General features: G+C 32.9%; 1 protein-coding gene and 1 long non-coding RNA gene across 18 annotated transcripts in view; one reads left to right on the top strand and one right to left on the bottom strand.

Annotated features, from left to right (window-relative positions):
• LOC125057207 (probable nuclear hormone receptor HR3) overlaps nt 1-20,603 on the top strand; it is an 85,807-nt gene extending 65,204 nt beyond the window's left edge. For 6 of the 17 annotated variants that reach the window (XM_047660734.1, XM_047660735.1, XM_047660738.1 and 3 more), the window contains 12 exons: nt 102-763; nt 6,872-6,985; nt 8,323-8,436; nt 12,669-12,831; nt 14,009-14,199; nt 14,580-15,053; nt 16,095-16,209; nt 16,769-16,923; nt 17,475-17,583; nt 18,540-18,658; nt 19,388-19,538; nt 19,715-20,603. In XM_047660734.1, the coding sequence (XP_047516690.1) occupies nt 484-763; nt 6,872-6,985; nt 8,323-8,436; nt 12,669-12,831; nt 14,009-14,199; nt 14,580-15,053; nt 16,095-16,209; nt 16,769-16,923; nt 17,475-17,583; nt 18,540-18,658; nt 19,388-19,538; nt 19,715-19,841 (2,112 nt within the window). In that variant the 5' untranslated portion in view covers nt 102-483 and the 3' untranslated portion in view covers nt 19,842-20,603. Of the gene's footprint in view, nt 1-58; nt 764-6,871; nt 6,986-8,322; nt 8,437-12,668; nt 12,832-14,008; nt 14,200-14,579; nt 15,054-16,094; nt 16,210-16,768; nt 16,924-17,474; nt 17,584-18,539; nt 18,659-19,387; nt 19,539-19,714 lie in introns of all 17 variants that reach the window. The other 11 variants (XM_047660742.1, XM_047660730.1, XM_047660741.1 and 8 more) reach the window with 4 other exon arrangements.
• Nucleotides 15,178-15,846, bottom strand: LOC125057210. Its single transcript, XR_007118182.1, has 3 exons — nt 15,693-15,846; nt 15,386-15,480; nt 15,178-15,309 (listed from the first exon to the last, which is right to left on the bottom strand). It is a non-coding gene; the product is annotated as an uncharacterized LOC125057210 (long non-coding RNA).
• Nucleotides 20,604-23,751: the final 3,148 nt, after the last annotated feature.

Here is a 23,751-nt window from a genome sequence, read left to right as displayed (position 1 = left end):
ACCAACATTTAAAAAAAAATTAAATAAATTCTCCTTTCTACTCTTGTTTTGTTTACAGATTATTTTTATTCTGTTAATCTTTAATGGTATAATTTGAATAGTATACGGGAACAAGTGTGAAAATACAATAAAATAAACAGTGCCTTATTAGAATGTTTATTTAATAAGAAACGAAGGGAAATATAAACAGAGACGACGGCGACAAAATGCCAAAAAACTTGTTGCTTTTCAAAAAGTTAATACCTGAAATAAACTTCGCGAAAAGAAATCTTACATCGCCGCTCGGCCGGAACATATATATCAGCTAAAACAGTGCAACATAGTTGACACTCGTGCCATAGTTTTTTTCGAAGAAAGAAATTTATGGTCTCACGTTGCCTTACGACATAGTCGGCTTGAACACCTTTGGAGAGTGACATTGAGCCATGAGAATACGATTCGCCTGGCCAAAAATCACTTAATTTGAAAATTTGAAAAACGAACATGAACAATAATCAGTTCCACGAGCTGTTCGGGTCTCAGTGGCCCCCGGACCAGCACGGAGGACACTCGTCGGCCTCGACGATGCTGCATCAGCAGGGGTTGCCCCAAGGGATGCAGCTGAAGCGGGAGCCGCATGAGGTCCAAGGAATGCACATGGGCATGGATATAACATCAGGGTCCGTAGCTGACAGCACCTCCCCTCCCCCCAACAGCGAGGGGATGTTTGGGTCATCGATCTCCGGAATGTTCATGGACAAGAAATCTGCCAACTCTATAAGAGGTATTTGTCATTAGCTTTTAAACGGGATTTCTTCTTTAAATGTTTCATGGAAACATTACATACATCAATATACCTTTCTAATAATATTACGTATAATATAATTAAATTAACAAATTTTTAAAATTCGTAATTCGCTTCGTAATAAATTTGGTATATGTATCCCTCGAAAGAAAATAAGTCCTATCTGCAGCAGCTGGGTGATGTCCCCATGTGCCCCATTTAACGGCCTCATACCCCCATTCGGGGCAAAGTACTACCAGACGACAACCCGTTACATAACGTTGCGTAGACAAAACATTGATTTTTTCCTAGACGTCCGTCTGTTCTACAGAACGTGTATGATAATTTATGATCAAGAAAATTTTATTACTAGATTCCTTTAGTATTAAATTATATAAAAAGCTCACGTTTCGATAAATAAATTAAGACTTTTCCGTAATAACTCCTGTTTTAGAATCTTTGAGAACATTTAATAACTCAGAGTTTGACAAGTCCTTGTGTCAAAAAGTTTACCGGTCTCCTTGTTAAAAAAGAGAGCACAGATAAAGACATCTTTGATGTTTTAAAACTGGATTTTGAAAATATATTAATACCGTATTCTTGTCTAAAACTAATTGAGTTATCAATAACTGAACTTTGTGTAATGACACAAACAATGATAAAACTATTTGTTGTTACTATCGCTTTATTTATTTTATTAGTTTTTTTTAATTAGATCCTTAAACTTGATGAATGCGTATTAAAGCTTAGATAAAAATATAATTAAGTACTATAAATATATGAACGATGAAGGAAAACATCGTGAGGAAACCGACATATCTTAGACCCAAAAAGTCGACGGCGTGTGTCAGGCACTGGAGGCTGATCACCTACTTGCCAATTAATTAGATTTAAAAATGATCATGAAACAGATTCGGAAATCTGAGGCCAAGACCTAAAGAGATTGTTGCGCCACTGATTTATTTATTTTTTAATTAAGTACTATATATATTTTAATACTTTTAAGTCTTTAAGAGTCAGTTTAGTTTGTTAACAGATTAAATTGTATAAAGCATTCCATTTGTCTCATTATAATAGTTTGAGCTTCCTGTTTACAGTTAAATAAAAACTATTTAAATTTAATCTATATTAAACTACAAGTTAAGAGGTCGTCCGAGTAAAAAAACATTAGGTACTTATGGCGCCAGAGGCTGTACAGTGTATCCAATCAAAATATGTAACGTAAAAACGTTTTGAAGAAAAACGTCGCCATTTGTAAAAATTACTAATCACCCATATTTAGACATTGGTGTCACCTAGTTCCAACCATTTATTTACAATTAGTAAAAATTATCGCTCTAATGTGCCCCAAAAACTACCTCTTTGTGTTATGTAGGTTAAGTAACTTGACGCACGCCAAATCGCGGAAATTTTGGATAAGACTAATTTGTCTAAACTGGTCTATCGGTTTGAATCCAAGGTTTTCAACATACATGGTTTTATACATACTACTCAACAGAAATAATCTCAAAATAGGGACAATTATGGCCACTGTCTCCTTAATAAACATCTCTTTGTGCTTGGCGCGACAGACAGTCCATTGTGCAGCTGTTCAGTCACCCATGTAGACCTGGAATGTCTGTGGCTTCCCAACGAAGAGAAATCCTCGGAGAAGTGAGGTGGCTCCGTGAAGCCTGCGTGCCCAGGAAACTTCTGAGCTTCTGATGGACCTAGGCTTACGCACAACGGACCACATGAACCAAGTGGTGAAACGGAGGTGACACTTATACATACAAATTGTAGTCTCTGTTTTACTACGCCATCATCTGCGTATAACAACAAAACAGTGATGGAACTCTGTAACTTCCAAAAGCGACCGTGACAATTTATGCGATTTCGATTTAGTAGGGTTCCAAGAAAAGAGCGTACCAATTCTTTTAAGGTCAATTTGAGTTTCTATGGGCTAGGACACTTAACATTACACAACATAGGTGAACCTCCTTGCCCATTTACCCCTGATACATAAAAAAAATCTCGCATTATCCGTAGAAACCTTTTTTTTATAGAACAGGGGGCAAACGGGCTGGAGTCTCATGTGATGGTAAGTGATACCGCCGCCCATGGACACTCTCAATGCCAGAGGGCTCGCGAGTGCGTTGCCAGCCTTTTAAGAATTGGTACGCTCTTTTCTTGGACCCTTAGTCGAATTGGTTCGGAAATACTTCAGTGGGCAGCTGGTTCCACAAAGTGGTGCCTCTATTGGAAATACAGAATACGGACACGGGTGTAACCAGACGAAGTACACTTTAAAGTATCATTACAACATCAAAATCGCTTTTATAAAGCTCCTAAACAAAGTTGCAAAACACTTAAATAATACTTCAATAAACGCGAATTTATAACATTATTTGTCTAATTGACGTGGTAGCTGCTCACTGCTAAAAAACGAGTTATGTTAATAATGCAATAAACTGGCATCAATATTTGTTAAAAATGTTTTACTTAAATAAACGTAAACCCAAGACAATTTAAGAAACTTAATCAAAAGATGTAAAAATTCCGTTAATCCTTTGTATAATAAAGATTTTGTATAAACTTTTATACGCCTGAGAGCATTGTTGGTCTAGTAGCGTAGGGATGCGATTCTCATTCCAGAGGTTGTTAGTTCGAATCCAGCCTGTGCACCAATTAATTCTATGTGCGCGAAACACGAAAAGAATACACGTCGTCCTTCTGTCACCGTATGTGACAGATGTCACCTACTTGTCAATAACAAAAAACGATCCCGAAACAGAGGCAAAAATCTAAGGCAAGGACCAAGGGTTGTTGGGCCACTAATGATTTTGGTGAATGACCTCACATAGGTGAATGAAATATGCATAGGACCTTGAAATTAGTTGAACAATTTGGTCTCATTAACTACTTGTGCCTTCGTTCATATTCATTGAATAACCTGTATTACACATTAACTTCATTAATAACACAAAAACTTTTGATGAATAAAAAAAATCCAACGCCTACTAACTTTCACCTAACGATACCTAATAAGCTAGACTACTTTTGATGACTTTTGGTAGACATAAGCGGGGTCCTGATTATCTTAAGCCTTATTTATAAATAAAACGATACATATTTCGCATTAGGGTAGCATGATATTTATAAAATTACGTATTAAGATAAAAGAAATATTGAAAGTATATATAGCCAATGTTTATTTTAAAACTATAATCAAGACAATTTTTCTAGAAGAATTTAAATTCATAGTTTAAAACATTTAAATCGTTGTGTGCGAGGTGTTTACTTGCATATTTTTAGTTTTGGCTTCGAATCAGCTGACAGCGCGTTTCGGGGTTCAACGAACCTATACTGTCACCGCGTAATGCTAAAATTGACAATTTTATAAGCGTGTAACGAGATATTACTTCGATTAACACGCCATATAAACATTAATTATAAAGTTTTTTTTAGTTTAGTTTTAAGCCCATAGAATTTGTAGGTATATCACATACGGACTAATAAAATAAAATAGTGTGATTTTTCAAAGCAACGAGGAATTTAAGAAACTACTAACTAATAACCATAGCCATTATTTTAACACAATATTAATTCAAGGAGAAAATAGTTAAAAATAAAAATCTAAATATACATAGACAAATTTTTCTTTGCTCCTGTATCAATTCTTAAATCTACTTGTAATTTATGAGTATTATAAATTGTTGATGTTGAAAACCATTTTATTACAATTTAGCATAAAATACTTGTTCTTAGAACTATCCATGTCCATTCGAATTTCGAATCCAAAGGATTCAAAGTTTGCTATAAAGCAGAAAATTATACCTTGTCCCATTGTGTTAGAGTTTAAATAAGGAATAGACGAGTTTATAGTTGTACATTCGGACAACAGCGGGCGTTCACCCATGACAGGGTTGCTAATAGAGAAAATTATGTAGTTTATGATGAATACCTTGTATTCCTTGGACCTTCTATTTTGTTAGCTTCAAGCCAGTACTATCCGTATATTTATAATACGCAATTGTATCTTCGTATATATCTTTAAATAATATTTAAAACGTTCGAAATCTTTGGGTTCGTTATTAAAAGTTTTAACTGATCAATCAAATTATATTTCTATGCAAATGTGCATATTTTCTTGGTTACTCGTTAATATATATTTTTTTAAAGGCGCGACCCTAAAAGCAGTCCGTTAAATTAAAATTCAAATTTCGAACCAAGCTTGGATTTGGCTAACGTACATTGAACTGTGACGTAGGTGGGTGTGTATTAGTGATAAAACAATTTTATTAAAAAGTATAAGTGCCTCAGCAATTCAAAAATCGAATTCGAATAAACTCTATCTACATAGGCTATAATTAATATTACTTTAATTAGACATAATAACGTTTAAAATACACTATTTCTAAGAAGTTATATCCTATATTTAAAATCTAGACGTATTTAATATGGCTAAAGAGAATTAAAAGGTAACACCTTCAAAAACATTCCATTTTTAAATCATTCAATTACCGGGAATCTTAATGACGTCACTCGATACAGTTGCAAGGTCACTGACCCGTGACGTCACATCAGCTGAGTGCAACGGGTGTCCTCGAGATTGTATTGTGATATAATAAATTTTTATAAGTAGATCTATTTAAAATTAACACATGATATTCTCAAGAATGTGTTCGGAAGTCATTCTAAAATCATATCAAGAACAGTAACCCATAGTTATAGATTAATTGTTTTTGTTAATTATTACTAATCTAAGAGTTTATGACTGAAACTGTCAAAAATAAGTAATTTTTTATAAAGGGCGTAGAATCTATATGTTCTGTATATAATTTACACGTGGAAATCATTAGTTTTAATAGGTTTGTAGCTTAAATAAATATTAAATGATAATTAATATGACAATTTGATTATGAATCCTTATTGTTTTTTATGTAGCAAATGCCTGCGACTACGTCTGCGTATGATTAAGATCACCTATTGAAATTTGTCTATATCAAAAGTCATCTAACATCCTACTATTTGCTTCGGTAAATTTTCTTTAATAATTATTAAGCCTGTGTCGGTTTTCTCCAGGTATTGAACCAAGAACATTGTTTTTTTTAATACTAGAACTACCACGGAACATATACACTGCGATTTTATGATAAGGAACAAAACATCTATGTATCGCATCAAAGGATTCTTTAATTTTAATTAATATTAAAATTATAACAATAAAACATTATTAATAGAAAATTAAAATACATTTAAAAGTTTGGTCCCTGTGGCAATGTGCCTTTAAGGCAACATTTATTTGCTGTATTGCGATACTTAATCGTTGAGCCAGGAACGCACCAGCTCTGAGGTCACCGGTACTATCCAAACGCCAACTTAAATTTTTATAGATAGTATTAAGCAAATTTTAATTTTGGTCTTATCATAAAATATACAACTATAAAATTATATTACTAAAGTATTTCCGAACCAATTCCACTCCTTCAAGAAAAGAGCGTACAAACGCCGGCAACGCACTTGCGAGCCTTCTGGCAATGAAAGTGTTTCATTTAACATCTGGTGAGCCTCCTGCCCGTTTGCTATATAATATTTTTTATATAGGTCGTATTAAATATTATTATTATAATAATTATGATGCTCAAATGGAATTTAAATATAAGGAACTACTTACACAGTACAAATACGTTTTTAATTTTTTTAACCTGGAAAATCTGGAAAGGAATCTATATAAGGTTGTTATAGCGATTTCAACTTTAATTAAAGGATTATAAGGATGAGAATTGTAACAAGTAGATAGAGGCAATGACCGCGCTCCGACCTTGCCAGGTTCAATGACATTTTACCTAAAAAGGCTGTGCAAGGAAGCTCATTCATAAATCTAATAAGGACATCAAGAACTGTATTTATTCTTACCAATATATATATGTTACGTTTCTATATAATATATAAGCTTAGAACCTCAAATTATGTAAAGCGTTATAGTATTTATCCGTACCCCGTTCAATGCAAAAATTTAATTAACATTTAAGGTTTTACTTGTAGCAAATATTCTTGCAAATGTGTGGGAAGTCATGAGTCAGTCAGTTCATCAACCATATTCATTTGTTTTTTCGTTTGTTCCAGCCCAAATTGAGATAATACCATGCAAGGTATGCGGAGACAAGTCGTCAGGGGTCCACTACGGTGTCATCACCTGCGAGGGTTGCAAAGGATTCTTCAGGCGCTCACAAAGTACAGGTCGGCTTCACTGATTCACCCCTCTTCACTCCCCATACTAAATTATACTAACACAGCTCATTATTTATTTAATTTTATCACTTGCCTTAAAAGTGGAAAGGTTTTAATTTATTATTTTAGAGCTGCCACTTTATAACTATTCCAATAAAATAAAGACAATTTAATAGTAAAATGTTCTGCTTAGATAAGGTTATGGTAGTGTTTCCCAACCATTCTTGTGCCCCCATTTAGCTTTTCTACAATTCCTATTCCTATACATAGGGGATGTAACATACATAATTTAAAAAAAATGAATTGTACACTTCAGAAACTCTTACTGAGAGTGACTCTTGTTAAATGATAGGTTTATAGGACACAGTAAGTAATTTTTCAAAACATATAATGAAACTCTAATTTTACAATAAAATTGCCCCCCTGTTGGCCATGGGCCCCTCATTGGTTATGGGCTGTTTTGCTTAGGTCTATACTTTTGCATTCTTAGCTGGCAGACTCTAAATCGCACCCAAACTTTGTACTCAGATTGAAGACTTGATGAAGGCAGCTGTTGTGTTAAAAACAACGTCAATTAATATAAAAACAGAATTTAACGTACTTACGTTTATTACGTTCTCCAAGATAATGCTAAGTGCTACACATGCTAAGTGTATACTTAGTCTTAAGTGTATAGTCGGCAATATTAGTATCACAAAGTATTTTTGGAGACCGAATTGCTGTCTGGACATATCAAAAAAGTTTTGACATTTGACAGTTGTTTTGACACATTCAAAGCTTTTTTGCGGTATGAAAAGACTTTCTAGTCTAATCTTCGAAGTCTATCAATCTCGACAAAACGATTGGTGATAAAAATCTGTCTTAATTAATTTTAATGATTATCTTCGATTCAAAGAAGAGTCGTTCCAAAGTCGCTATCAACTTCAAATCAGACACATTGTGCTTATTTTAACCATTCATTAAGTGTACAAGAGCCACGTTAAACCAAAAAATTGCCACGTTAAACGTTACGCCAAAAAAAATGGATACAGATATTTTTGATAAACACATCCATCAATTTGATGTGATTTAGGCTATATTGCAAAAAAAAGGGCATGCTCCTGCCTCAAAGGCCGGAAACGCACCCACTAACATGGGTCCCTTTCTGGACGTCCCGTAGGCTCGTTTGCTCCCCTATGCTATAAAAAAAATATGGGACAAAAATTGGTCGTGGGGTCTAGTACTGTTAGATTAAAAGTCGTATGGAAAGATAAATTTAGATCTAGTGCATGCATCTTGTCTTTGAAAACTAAATTCTACCATAGCTGATAAATAATTATTGTTATTAACACAGTACAATTTTTCAGTGGTGAACTACCAGTGCCCACGTAACAAGGCGTGTGTGGTAGACCGCGTCAATCGCAACAGATGTCAATACTGTCGCCTTCAGAAATGCCTGAAGCTCGGCATGAGTCGTGATGGTAAGTACAGCATATATCCCAAATCTTATAAAGGATTCTTCTTTCACTTAATTCTCTAGAGCTCATTTGTTAGTATTTATGGTTGTGTTCTTGATAAGTCTGCGTTCTAACAGCGCTGTACCAGCGTCTATGGAGGGCTGTTATCAAGTAATATCGAAACAGTAAACATAATAAATAGAACAAATGATTTAATTAAGTAGATTTACGATGGATTCACTAAACACTTTTCTACCTATAGTGTGTCAAATTGTGTTCTAAATTCAAAATCCTAGCAAAAATATTACGATAATATTTACGATGCTGCGATGAGAAACTAAAATTTAAACGCCACCGCCATTTAATATAAAAGTCTGGTTTATAAATACGAGCCAGTGGTATGAGGAAGCAAACGCGGGGTCAACGACACCTTATCAGGCGCGATAACGGTTGTTATGTTACAATCATAAGGTTCAAATGATAAACTTAATGTGGAAACACCTAAGAAATTATTAACGAAGAAAAAAAAATCATGTGTCCAATTCACACGTGGTAGAAGTGAAACCTTCAAAAACAAAGTTTTTATAATTAAAATATGTAAATTAGACTTTTTCTCTATCTAAATGTAGGACCTTTTCTTTAAAAAAAAAATATTTTAATGTTAAATTTTTATTTATAACTTTAATATCAATCTTTAATTTGGTAAAAACTAAAATAATAAAAGTTTGAAATAAATTCACAAGATCCAACGTGGGAGAAAATGAGATAGGAAGTGTATAAACTTTTAATTAAGTGTAGTACGAAGTTTTCACTTCAAAAAGTTTCTATAACTAATGATTTGTAAATAAAATTGATAAATAATCTAATTTTATAATTAAACTACTTACTTATTTAATTTTCATCAAATCTGTTTTTTTTATTTCAGAAAATGTTCAAATACACACTAATTTAAAGTTTATACACTGTATAATGCCTCCTATCTCACTCTCTCTCACGCCAAATCCTATTAATTTATGTGTCTGTCTCTTTTTACTGTCGCTTTTTCCGTTGCATCCGGTTTGAAATCACAACAGAAGTTTCACTTCAAAAATTTAATTAAAAAAATATAGAGACTTAAATATATTTGCTATTATACAGACTAATTAGATACACAATGATTGGTCCGAATAGAATTGTCACTACATTTAAATAAAACGTAACTAAAAAACCCAATGGTCAAAAATTATTCATGAAGCTCTGATTCTCTCTTAATTATACGTTAATTAGGACAACGCGTGTTCCACAAAATTCGGCAGTAAACATATTTTACGCGAACTAATTTAAGAACCGATTTTACTTATTTAATATTAACGACCAGTATTAGGAAAAATTTGGACTAAATATTTATTTAGAAAAACTTTATAATGTAATTTTTAAATCGAAACGCCAATTAGGTTTACAGACGTAACGATGTAAGAGTGCATGGGTGTAGTGTGTGTGTTAAAGTAAAGCCTGCCTGTTAAAATCGGTGATTAAATGTTTTAAAACGAAAACACACACACATTAACACACAAAATAACAATACTCAAAGAAAAAATAAAAAATAAAAATAAAAAAATCCCTTTTCCCATTCGGTTCGCTTCAAGTGTGCAATGTGTGTGTGCTGTGGTTGTAATTGGTCCTGGCTCAGCATTATGCTGAGGAGCAGAAAGTTCCACAGCGCTGGTCATTCTGCCTGAGACCACAGCAGCTAGTTTGCGCCTCAGTAGCAAAAAAAAATAAAAATAAAAAATAATACTAAGTAGAAAATAATAATAATAATATTAAAGTTAGCAGTGTGAGTAATTTAAATCGTGTGTAAGGGTGTATAGTAAATAAAATTAAAAGTCAAAAATAAGATTGTTAATAAGTAGATATTTTTTGTTTTTGTTTTTTTGGATGGATAAAAACTAAATTTCGTGGGACTTTTGATGAGTAAGTAGATGTGTCTTATATCTGCGACTAAAATTTGACTTTAATTGAAGACTCTTCAGCGGTAAAGATATCTTATTTCAAAAAGATGCTAAAGACTCGTAAGGAGCTGCTGCCAAATATAATCACTAACAATTTAGTCAGTTCAATCTGATACACTAGTTAATCAGGTTGAAAATTGCCTATCAGTGTACTTTCTATAGAAACGTTTTTGTGAAGAATTTCAATCTCTCAATATCCGTAGCGCTGATTTCGCTGATCGCGCGGTAATCATTATTTAGGGTCTGGTTTTTATTTGATGTCTAGTTAGTAAAGAAATACATGCAGAAGTGTGTTATTGGGGATACAAGTCCAACTCGTATTGGAGCACTGAGCACGCAACAAAGTCTTCAAGTCGCATAGCGCGACGCAGCCCGAGCGTATTGTGCATTGGCTATTGCGTAAACTGACGTAACCGCTAGTGATGTACGGTTATATCGATGCACTACAGATAAAATTATGATTGAGATGCTGTTAATTATATAAAAGTTATAAATATTAATCTACTTAATATCTAATATGTTATACCTTAAATAAAAAGTATCTTGGTATGACTTTTCTAAGAAAATCAAAAAAAAATACCCAAAAACGGTGAATATCTGATCACATCCTTGTCTATAAAAACACTGAAATGCTGTACAGACTAATTCTTCCAATAAATATATAGTAATCTTATGTAACGAAGTTTAAAGAGATCCTTGAAATGTTTTCAAATGAAACCTTTTAGAATAAAAGTGTTGTAATATTATGTAAGATTTCTTAACCTCGCCTTTGAAATCTTTTACTTCAAGTAAAATATTCGTTAAATGACTTCTATTTGTTATTCATTGTTGTTGTTTTTTGTGTTTGGAACTGTTAATAGTCGGTGAAAAGAGGTTAATTGTAGGTATATTCTGTGACAAATTAAAAAAATTCAAATTGTTACAGAAGTCAAGATTTTAAAACCAAAAGTGGTAGATTAAGCTTAATACAACAGTATCTAGACCAAATGTATGATCAGCTCTATACGTTGTTGTGTTATTATAACAATTAAATTACTACATTTTGCACAGTTACATATTATTACGGAAAATAATTAATTTTGCTATAAATTATAGTTGCTATTTTATCGATAAAGTTTAGATAATATCGATATCATGTCGTATCGCTATGTTGTGCAATGCAGTCATAAAGCGTAACGCCTTTTTATATGTACACGTAACAAGTCACATAGTTGATTACGTTATGTAATAATAGAGAATAATTAAACTTTTTTGCTAACTAGGGCTGTTTATATCGATAAAATAGGTGTTATACATGCATAACTACTTAATAGCAATTAACAGTTTATATATTATCAATATAAATAATAAAAAGAGGTACACTAAGTCATATTTCATGTGTGTTATTATTATAATAGTCAAACACGGAAGCATACAAAAGCGTATTTCATTTTATATTTTCTTTTATGAATTGCGTATGAACAAGCATTGTGTATGAAACAAAAGAGTACTGTTTCGAAAAACAAAGCCAAAAAATAGGATCCCTCCAAACACATATCGCTTATAAAAATACAGCTCATTTTAAAATGGTTTTTCGTTAAACACCGTCAAAATAACATGACCCCGTTTCGCGACTAAAATGTTTAAAATCAAAGCTCTATTTAGAATGGTGAGTTCATTGAACGCCACAAAGGAGCAACCGAAAAAATAAGCCAAGCGGTGTCAGAATCGTGGAGAAATATTTGGGGTTGCCATCTTAGTCAATTTCGGCAAGCAATATAAAGATATATAAAAGATACTTTAGAATGTTAATTCCCACAGTCAGTCCTTCTCGGAATAAACCTAACCTATTATTCAAGAAGAAAACTGAAGCCTGTTTTTAAAAATTCTTTGATTTTTTAATAATAATACAAATAAGTTGTGTAAAAAAACAGAATTTGTGAGAATTTTACATTTTTGCATAGGGTAACCCTACATCTCGCAAATTGCCGAACGGGACATCCTTACGTAGTAATACAATACGTCATGTAACGTCAGAGGTACATCGAGTTCGTTGTGCCACTAGGCAGTATGCCAATGCCCGCTACACATACAAACGATGCACGCACACACAAATGCCTTGTACGTGTAACGGTGTTCAAGGTATTTGTGAGGTGATTTGAATAAAAAAGGACAGATTGCGATTTTTGAATTTAGAATGACAAATCGTGTTTAACTGTTTTTATCTTTGGTTTATTTTTAATTCAAAGCCTTTTTCGTATTCAGAAAGTATTAATTTTATTTCAGCTGTCAAATTTGGTCGTATGTCAAAAAAGCAGCGGGAAAAAGTACAAGAGGAGGTGAAAGCGGTGCAACTTCGCACTCAAATTGAAGCAGCTCCAGACTCAGTCTATGACTCACAAAGACAAACGCCCAGCTCCAGCGATCAATTCCATGGACATTATAATGGGTAACGCCATCTTTTGTTTAGTAGATGAACTACGCTTCTTGTAACATACAAAGGTCTTTGATCTTTAGTAAGCTCTTAGCAATTTCAGTGTCGTATTATACAACAAGACTGTTTTCCTCTATGTAAGGAAAATGTCTTAACAATTCTTGAAAGCCACATTGTGTATTTTTTTAATAAAAACATCGGAATTACGGACGCTGATAACAAAAGTAAAAATCTATAATTTCGCAACTATTTTGAAGTCACATATTGAAAACTTTATAAAATTCTCCTTAACGCATAAATCTATAAAACCTATAAAAGCACGGATTATCCCGCCATTTTTAATCCCGTTACATAACCTAGACGCTTTCGCTGTCACAAACGAACAGTTAGATATTTCTTGTAATTCATTACTTCTATTGATGTCAACGACGCAGACATTGTCATTACGGTTCCCGTTTACCACAGCGAAGAGTAACGGTTAATGTAAATACCGCCATCTAGTATCAAGTAGCGGTACTGTGGTTCTTGTAGACGGTGCGGTATAATTAATTGAATGCGTATTGAATTGTAATGGGATAATTTTTTACCGTCAACGTGTCTTGTTTTAAAACCGTTGCTATTAATTGCAAACGGTCTTACACTGGAGCCATACCTGTAAGCTGACTTTAAAGATTCACTCGTTAACAAGTATTGGCACACGTTTGTCTTTTAATTACTTCTAAATATGAAATCCAATTTCGATGTATAATTATAATATATGTAGAGCTGAAGTCGCATACTCGGTATTACCAGCTATAACTCAAACTTAAAATAGCTATTTATATGTGTTAAGCTTTAAAATAACTCTTTACCCGACTTTAACGAAAGTGTAACATGTACACCTTTTTCTGTACAAAATACCTTACATAAAATAACAGTGTTGGCCTTCAGAGTGCGACTCTCATCTCTGAGGTCTTAGATTCGATCCCCGCCATGCACCAATGGACTTGCGTGTATGTGCGCATTTAACACAAGCTCGTGCGTAAAATATCGTGACGAAATCAGCATGCCTTATATCCTAAAAGTCGACGGCTTTCAGATACAGAAGGCTGATAACAACAGATACAGATCTGAGGCCCAGGCCTAAAAAGGTTGTAGGGTACTGGATGTTGTTACATAAGATAGAGTTACTAAAAATAATTTTTAATTCCAGCTATCCGGGCTACGGATCGCCTCTTTCATCATATGGTTACAACAACACAGCGCCAACGCTCACGTCAAATATGAGCGGTTTGCACCAACAACCACAGCAACAGTACGACGTGTCAGCGGACTACGTTGACTCAACGACGTATGAACCGAAACAGACGGCAAACTTTCTTGAAACAGACTTTATTGGGAACGGTAAGTTTAGGACAATATACCTCTATTCTTTGGTCACTCGTGTCACTTAGTTTTAGGACCTGAAGAATCGGTATGTTAACAACAACAACATGTTAACAACAAATTAGTTAATTAAATCTTTAACTAATTTGTAACTCTTGATGTAACTATATTTATACCTATGCGAAAATAATTCTCATTAAAAATTGGGTAAATTCCAATATACTTTTAATTATTCGTCGTAATTTAAATCTTTTAAATCGTATTGCACTTGGAAAAACCTTCCTAGTCATTTTGAATATTGCGATTATTTATTATATTTCGTACCAAACGTATACATTTAAATAAAGGCGGAATAACATTTCTGTAAAATCGCTTACTAACAAACCGTTCTGAACTAGACGAACAACAAAAGTCAACGATTCGTCCAACACCAACAACAACATCAACATCAACGTCCACATCAACAATCCGGCCTGTCAACGTTGACAGCCGGCGAATACAGGAGTTCGATCGATACGAGGAGCGAATACAATCACCCGTGTCCATATCCAGCGGAGTTATTAATATAAAACAAGAAATTAAACCAGAAACATCAATCGGCGTTGACAATCTTGTTGCAAGTTATGTTGACTCAACGACATATCTACACAGTCCGTCAAACATACAGCATAGCCCCATGGAGATACAGAATTCCGTGTTGGTCAGTCAGAATTCCTTGAACGAGGAGCTGAGCCCGGACGATATGACGTCCAGTAGTGGTCATAGAATGATGGATCCGTTGAATATGAATATGTCAGGGATGGGAATGGTGAACCCGAACGCCGTGACGAGACGTCATCAGGGTTCAAGTAGCTCGAGCGAAGATTTGCCGTGTGAGTTCAGAAGCAAATTTTTGTGTAGATGCTCTGTTATATTTTTGTAGGCTGTTTTTGACTTTTAGTTGCGTATTTGTTTCTGCCTGCGCTAAATTTTGGTTCGGAAAAAAGTTTTTTATACAAGTGCACAACTGTTTAATTTTATAAAAATAACAAAGTTATATCAAAAAGTAGTTAACTTCTCATAACCTCGATTTTTCTTTAAGAATATACCATTTTTCGTAACACATATGTAGTAGTAACGACTGTCCATCTACAATATAATTGTAATGAATAAATTGTATAATGAAAAAATATTCGTATCATATAGGACATAAAATAAACCTTACCTCTTTTTTAGATCTATCCATATTTTTCGTAGAATCTATAATTAGTAGAGGATATGGTATAATTGGGAGAGCCAAGCAACAAGGTAACAAACATGCTGAAAAGATCAATATTTGTTAATGTGAAAACAACATGCAAAAAAAATGATTACTTTTATAATAATTGTCCATAACAAAAGTTGTTTATCCATTGTAGACAATAAATTGATCACCTACTTGTATATAAAATGCAGCGCAAAAAGTCTGCTCCCAGTCGATTACAGGACAAATCACATACATAAAAAACCTAATAACGTAAAAAAAATCTTACGCCAACATGCAATAATACAAGTACCAAGTAATAAAATTGATAGTGGTTCCATAATTCATCCTTTAAAAGAAAATCATTATTATTAATTATTATCGGATAATTTAAAACTTCATTTGACAGTATTTTGACAGTTTATTTTGCATGATACGTGATGTACCACAGATTATTGTAATTTTTGGTTATGTACATTTAGTTAAAATAAGTTGTCTTTTTTAATCGTTTTCTAATAATATTGTAGTAGCTTATATGTTTATAGTGCTATACATTTGTATCATTAAATTATTACATTGTTATTATGAAGATTAGAAAAATCTAATTAGACTGTATCACAACAGAATATTTTAATATGAAATTTATTTTAGTTTTTAAATGACTCTTCACTTAATATTATATTTTTTCCAGCGGAAGGCGATCTAAGCAAGATGTTGGTGAAGAGCTTAGCCGAAGCTCACGCAAACACAAATCCAAAACTTGAATACATCCATGAGATGTTCAGAAAGCCACCAGACGTGCCTAAGTAAGTTACTTAGACTTTATAACACCTTCAGATTCAGAAACGCCCTAAGCGTCTTTCTTTTAATCTCCTAACCTCTAAATAGTGTATAAATCGAAGACAATAATAACTGTACCTACTACATTTATTATCTAAACAGAGTCGTGATTGAAATAATACAAAATACCAACCGTATCACCTCGACGTCCATCGTTCCACAACTAAGCGTTTTTTGAGGCAGTTTTTGCCGTGCACCACCACTATGTGGAACCAGCTTCACACTGAAGTATTTCCGAACCAATCCGACTTAGGGTCCTTCAAGAAAAAAAAAAAAAAAGGCGTACTAATTCTTAAAAGGCACGCAACGCACTTGCGAGCCTTCTGCCAATGTAATTGTCCATGGGTGGTATCACAGCCCGTTTGCCTCAAGTTACAAAAAAAAAATGCTTTACTGAATTAAGATTTACTTACTTATTACTATTTAGTTTTAATATTAAAATGATAAATCTGTCCCGAGGTCTAGAATTGTTTACGCTTATTATTACTTCCGGGAGTGTAATTAATAATAATTTTTATTTCACAGACTATTATTCTACAATTCAATGACATACGAGGAGATGTGGCTGGACTGCGCGGACAAACTGACAGCCATGATACAAAATATCATTGAATTTGCAAAACTCATTCCTGGTTTCATGAAACTCAGCCAAGATGATCAGATCCTACTTCTTAAGTCAGGTATTATAGTGATTTATTAACTAATTTGTATAATATCTTTGCTTGTTAAATATATATACCTCCAATCGAAACAATAATTTCGAGATTTTAGGCTTTAGTTTTCGCCCTAACATTGATATAAAATTATTGGAAATTTTAACTTTACTCAAAACGACGCATCAATTCACGTGAGTGTAATAAAATAAATCAGTAGCGCTATAACCTTTTTAGTTCTAGGCCTCAGATTTCTGTATCTGTTTCATGATCATTTGTCAATCTAATAGGCAAGTAGGTGATCAGCCTCCTGTGCCTGACACACGCCGGCGACTTTTTGGGTTTAAGCTTTCCTCACGATCTTTCCTTCACCGTTCAAGCGAATGTTAAATGCGCATATAGAAAGAAACTCCATTGGTGTACAGCCGGGGATCGAACCTACGACCTAAGGGATGTCCCAAGCCGAAGCCACTAGGCCAACACTGCACTGAATATTGCTTAGTGGTCCTAGTATAGGCCTGGATAATTAATTTTTGAAATGAAATGTTCTCGAGTAATAGGAATATTTCGTATTCTAGGATCATTTGAGCTGGCGATTGTCCGCCTCTCGCGATTGATTGATATCAACAGGGAGCAAGTTTTGTATGGAGACGTCGTTCTGCCAATAAGGGAATGCGTACACGCACGGTATGTTTAATATTATTACTATGAAACCTCTTGTTTAGTAAAAACTTTCATAATAGTGTAATAAATACATAAAAAATAAATATTAAAACTGGATAAATATTATTAATTTTTATCTTTAATCTTAAATATTTAATCTTTAAATATTATTAAGTTTATTAAACTTGGACCGCGGTTGGCCTTTATCTACACATTTTGCTCTCGACATATAAATTTAATGTGTCAACCCTGTCATGAAAGAAATCAATAATTTTGTTTTTTTTTTTATATAGAACAGGGGGCAAACGGGCCCTCACCTGATGGTAAGTGATACCGCCGCTCATGGACACTCAATGCTAGAGAACTCGCGAGTGCGTTGCCGGCCTTTTATATTTAACACGCAGTATTTTTGTAATTTCACTCGTCTGCTGTCCCGATAATTTTGTTAACGTTAATTAATTTATTCAGCAGGCAACATACATATGTAAATAATAAGAAAAGCTAAATTATTACACATAATACGAATGGTTTATAGTTATAAGAGAAAGTGCACTAGCCCTTACACAGCAACCCACGGTTAGTCTCTTCCATTTGACATACTTATGTACTTACTTATTTAATACTTAAGTACTTGAAGTAATAAATTCTACATAACACTTAGTATAATTTGACTACTGTTGCATAAGAGAAGTTTAGGACTCATTTAGACATAATTCAAAATAACTTTATTTATATCGGTAAACAACTACACTTATGAACGTCAGAAAGAAGTTAAATAAATTGTAAATTTACATTTACTACAAGGGCGTAGAGCGGGCAAGAAACTATCGCTAAGTTTTGAGTCATACAAATTGTTTGAACTGGAGCACATCAATCCCAGGGTTTAGGATCATTTAAATATTCGTCAAATTTATATGCTTTATTAAGTAGCGTAGGTCACTATTAGATATAATCTATTTATTAACGAATTGTTTTTCTAGTGATCCTCGAGACATGGCGCTAGTGTCGGGTATATTTGACGTGGCGAAGTCGATCGCAAGACTGAAGCTCACCGAAACTGAGTTAGCTCTATACCAGAGTCTAGTACTGCTGTGGCCAGGTGCGTATGTTCTCACAATTACAAAAGCCACCTACGCATATACGCCCGGTGTTGCTGGTTACACTTAAATCTATGACTGCCTATTAAACATTTTTATTTACTTATCAATTAGGCATTCTTAAACATTTATCTAGGATAACACTATTAAATTAAGCCTGGAAGTAATAAGATTCAAGTATAAACCAAATTTATGTATCAAAAGATTTTGTTCTACATAACTTGTCTATAAAGTTACTTGTCAATAACCTATCTCAATGCCTAATCCACCATTTGAGATAGTAATCTTGTGCCAATAACCAATCGACGGATTGTAATAGCCATCTGTCGATACAAGGCTATCCATGGGAGGTCATATCGGTGTCTGTGGATAGACCTTTGTATTAAAATGACATTTGACGAAATCTGGATTTCAACAGTTAATTATTTTAACAGATTTTAACTAACACAATTTTTTTTAATAATTAAAAAAACTGTTTGTTATGTTTTAAACAGACACATTTGTATGGTTTGGTTTACATTGATTATCAAATATGAGTGAAAACTCGGTAAGATGGAACGACAAAGAGGATTTTATCCGTCGCCAAAATGGATTATCATCGGAGGGTTTGGTTATTGTGATGCAGATAGGAGATCGATCGACTGTCACGGTCTGATCTCAGATTGTTTTCAATCTAAGACTGTGGGTTCGGGCGTTTGTATTGTGTTCTAATGTTACCGTTCGTCTTCCAGAAAGACACAACGTTCGCGGCAACTCAGAGATCCAATGTCTATTCAACATGTCAATGACGGCCATGCGCCATGAGATCGAGACAAATCATGCGCCGATCAAGGGTGACGTCACAGTTCTAGACACATTGCTGGCTAAGATACCCACCTTCAGGTAAGTTTTTAGTGTGGTAAAGTAAAGTTTATCGTAATATTCTATATTATGTATTTATATAGACGTTTCCAAAAGTCCTGTTTGTACTTCATTGCCTTCAAACAAATACCTCTTATCCTCCAGGATAAGTTAAAAGACCGACGAATGAGGAGTAAAATGCATAATTTCCCCAACAGAGAACTATCGCTGATGCACTTGGAGGCTCTATGCCGCTTCAAGGCCGCGCACCCACATCATTCGTTCCCAGCGCTTTACAAGGAACTGTTCTCACTAGACAATGTGCTCGACTACACGCACCAATAATAAAGATCTCAAATAATGAGACTCAAAGACTTGGTTCATTCATTTTTCACTTTCATTTCGCCCAAACTGATGGCCCCGCACACAATTGTTAACCTATTTATACATTGTATGTATGTACATTGAGACTGTTACAATGCTATTTACGTACGTACGTATATATATAAATGTTTATTTAATTTGTATCTAAGCGTGCGCGGGCGCCGTCAGTTTTACATTTATTATTAAGATTCGTAATAAATGTACGGCTTTACGGACTCGTCTACAAGTGCGCGATTTTTTTTCGCGTATCATGGAGATATCATGATGTATCTAACATGATAAAATAATTATATAAAGATATAATAATAGAAATAGAGTTTTTATTAAGAAATAAATACAGAAGTTATGTAGCGGAATAATGATCACACAACGGTTTTCTTTAGCGAAACGTTTTCATAGGTTTTATAATTATTTCAACATTTATGCTAACTTGTTATTTATTTCAAATGATTATTAATATTGACGTTTTTTATTTCGATTTAAGATCGGTTATGTAATATAAGAGTACAGATACTGCCCGATTTTTTGTAGTCTTTTTCTTTGGCTTTTAAATGAAGGTGTCGAACACAAAAGCGAAGAAAAATTAATGAATATTATAAAAGTATAATTAATAAGTTGCGTATTGAACAAAATCAGGCGAGCAATTGTATTATATTATTATTAGAATACTCAAATCTTATTATGGCGGGACGTTAAAGCGTTTTATTTATACTTTAATAAATTATTTAAAAAGATGAGTATCAGGTTTTTGACACCCAAAATCGCCTATAATAAGATTTGATTTATTAAATTAACAACTGTACCCTCAAATGTTTTGAGATGTTTAGCAGGCAATTTTTGTTTCTTGGAATGATTTTTGATCTCATTTTAAGCACTTTTCTTCGCTTGGGTGCCATGTTCGGTTTTTTATCATAATAATGATGCACAGAAAACGCATAATAATTTATATTATTTTTTTTTTAATTTTACATTTAAAGTTTATTGACTTGTATACGTAAGCCGTTCGCTATTTACTGATGACGTAATTTTTGGTTTTGAAAATATAAATTGCCTGCTATATTATTTAGAATTATTAATAATTATCAATTTTTCTAACACTACTCTAAGTTTCGTGAAATAGCCTTTACTATAGACTGGTTTATATTAATGTTAAATCTTATAAAACTTAACACGTATTTTGTAAATAGTTATTAATCATATGTATTTTATATTAAATGTCATATAAGGTTCGATGGGTTATTTTTAATTTTTACATTCTATTAAAAAATATATAAAAACAAATTTTCCACAGTACATCGGGATCGCAATCTTGACGAATCATGTGAAAATGTTGTTTTTACTTTCTATATATTATATATTTTTTGTTAATAAAGCAATCTGTTATTGTCTATTCATTTTGTTTTATTTTTCATTTTCGTTGAATAAAATATATTTATTTTTATTTTTGGTTTTTATTTTAATTTTAGTTTCCACATTGTGTTTACTTCGTCATATAATAGAATTAATCATGCATACATAGTGAGAAAATAATATAGAATAAAAATATACGGGTGGTTCAAGTATTATTTTAAAAATACTGTTGCCGATTTGTTGTTTTGAATCCTTGTTAATATGACAAAATATATATTATATTTATTGATTTGAATGCATTTTTTTATTAGATGCACATTATTAGATGTGTTAGTATGTATTGATTTTGCGATAGTGAGTAATGTCTAATTTTACATTAGATTTTATTTCACAAATATACTTGTTTCACATTAAACATACATATCTTAATAACACCGATACATTATCACTTATGCAAATTAGTTTTTATTATATTTTTAATTTATATAACATTTTTATCCGACTAAGTTTTTATGAATTTTTGTTCTTAAACCTGTGTATCGTAAAACCTTTATAAAACGAATAATTTGTAATAAATATTAGACATTACTCGTATAAAATGTGCACGAAAAAAATTAGAGCACTAAGACTGAAAATTGGAAAAAAAATGGTAAAATGTTTTGCCTAAATATTAAAATGCCGTCTACATTTAAAGCCTGGCGCGCATTTTTGAATCTGGATTCAAATTAAAACCTAATCAAGTACAAATTATTATTGAGTACTTAATATAATTTACGAATCGTTAATTATTAGTTAGCAATAATTTTACAACGGTATTGTTAGGTATAATTAATGCCAGGAGCGAGTTTAATTTCCGATTGACTAATGACAAAGAGGAAAATTTTCTACAATTACCACAGACAATTTATGTTGCTTAAATCTAGAGGTCTATTGTCTTTACTTTTGTTATTACTTTAGGTTTGATAATCTTGTTATGTAAGAGGGAAACTGCTAACGTGTTTGTCAGTAAAATACTTACTTAACATTATTTATTGATATTTTACCTGCTGTGTCATTTCGTGTTCGTTTTAGTAACTTTGGTCGTATCTATAGTACTTTTGTTATCGTTAATATTCCTATTTAAGCTTAGTCAATCAGTTTTTAAGCAACACTCCGGCGTTAGATAATAATTTTACCGAATTCAGATTCTACAGCGGGGGCATTTGTCGAATTTATTTAAAAGGTCATTATACAATCCAAAACCTGTGACAATGTGTCCATTCTATACTTCTTATAAAGTAGACTTGTGATTGGTGCAGAAATGATTAAGAGAGACGCATATTTCGTACGATTACACTCGTAGGAGCGTCGAGTTAGTAATAGTATTAGGGTAACGATTAAAAATTGCTGGGTAGTTTTATTAGATATTTCTAAAAAGTTTTGTACTATGTTTTGCTAAATTTTCACTTAAATAATATCATAGACTTGGACACATAATAATGATAGGAACTTTTCGAAAAAGCAAGCAATTGCGGGAATAATCGTGTTTTTTATAATTCAACGTTTTATTTGTAAATGATTTGAATAGAGCTTCTATTTTATACAATACCCGTTGATATTGGGTCTTGATCACACATAGTGAAAATTTTTTATATCTTGTTTTCTATGAGATAATTATTTTATATTATAAAAAAATATTAATTTGTTAACTGAAGTATTTTTACACATTACCTGAACATATTAAAGAGTAACAAAATATAAAAAAACATATTATATCTATGTAAAAAAAACAGAATATATAACATATAATGTACGCATAAGGTAACCGAAATATCTGTAATCTAAATTAATTTCGATAATTTCGTTTAATTTAATTTGTTTTAGAAAGATTTTTCGGTTAACTTACGTTTGCTGAAGCTTTGTTGATTTGTGAAATTACAAACTAAAGTACCTTAGTAGTTGGAGGAGGAGTTTGAGAACCAATAGTAAAATAAATGTTATTGTTTTTATTATTATTCTCGAATCACTTGCAATTTCCTGTGTTTTATTTCTAGTACTTTAGACACCTTCTAGATCATAATAATATTCCTTGTTCTATATATGACAAATTGATTTTTACCCCTTCAAAAATTCACTTGTAGAAAGCTACGGTCCGGGTGAAGAAAGCTTTTTTCATATAACAGGAGGCAAACGGGCATTAGGCTCACCTGAAGTTAAGTGATACGCCCATGGACACTCGCACTGCCAAAAGGCTCGCAAGCGCGTTGCCGGCCTTTTAAGAATTGGTACTCTCTTTTCTTACGCACCTAAGTCGAATTGGTTCGGAAATATTTCAGTGTGCAGCTGGTTCCACAGAGTGGTGGTGGCAGAAATTGCCTTAAGAAACTTGCTTGCCTTGCTATTAGCAAAGCATCTATAAAAATACTGACGAAACAGGTGCAATATGGATTTAAAAGGATCGTGGATGCAAAAAAAAAATACAATTTCTAGAATTAATATATATTACTAATTAATATTTCTTTACAACTGCTTTGATCAGAAA

The sequence above is a fragment of the Pieris napi genome, chromosome 16, assembly GCF_905475465.1.
Source record: "Pieris napi chromosome 16, ilPieNapi1.2, whole genome shotgun sequence".
Lineage (NCBI taxonomy): Eukaryota > Metazoa > Arthropoda > Insecta > Lepidoptera > Pieridae > Pieris > Pieris napi.
The sequence above is the reverse complement of the archived record's forward strand: the minus strand, read 5'-3'. Positions and strand labels throughout refer to the sequence as shown.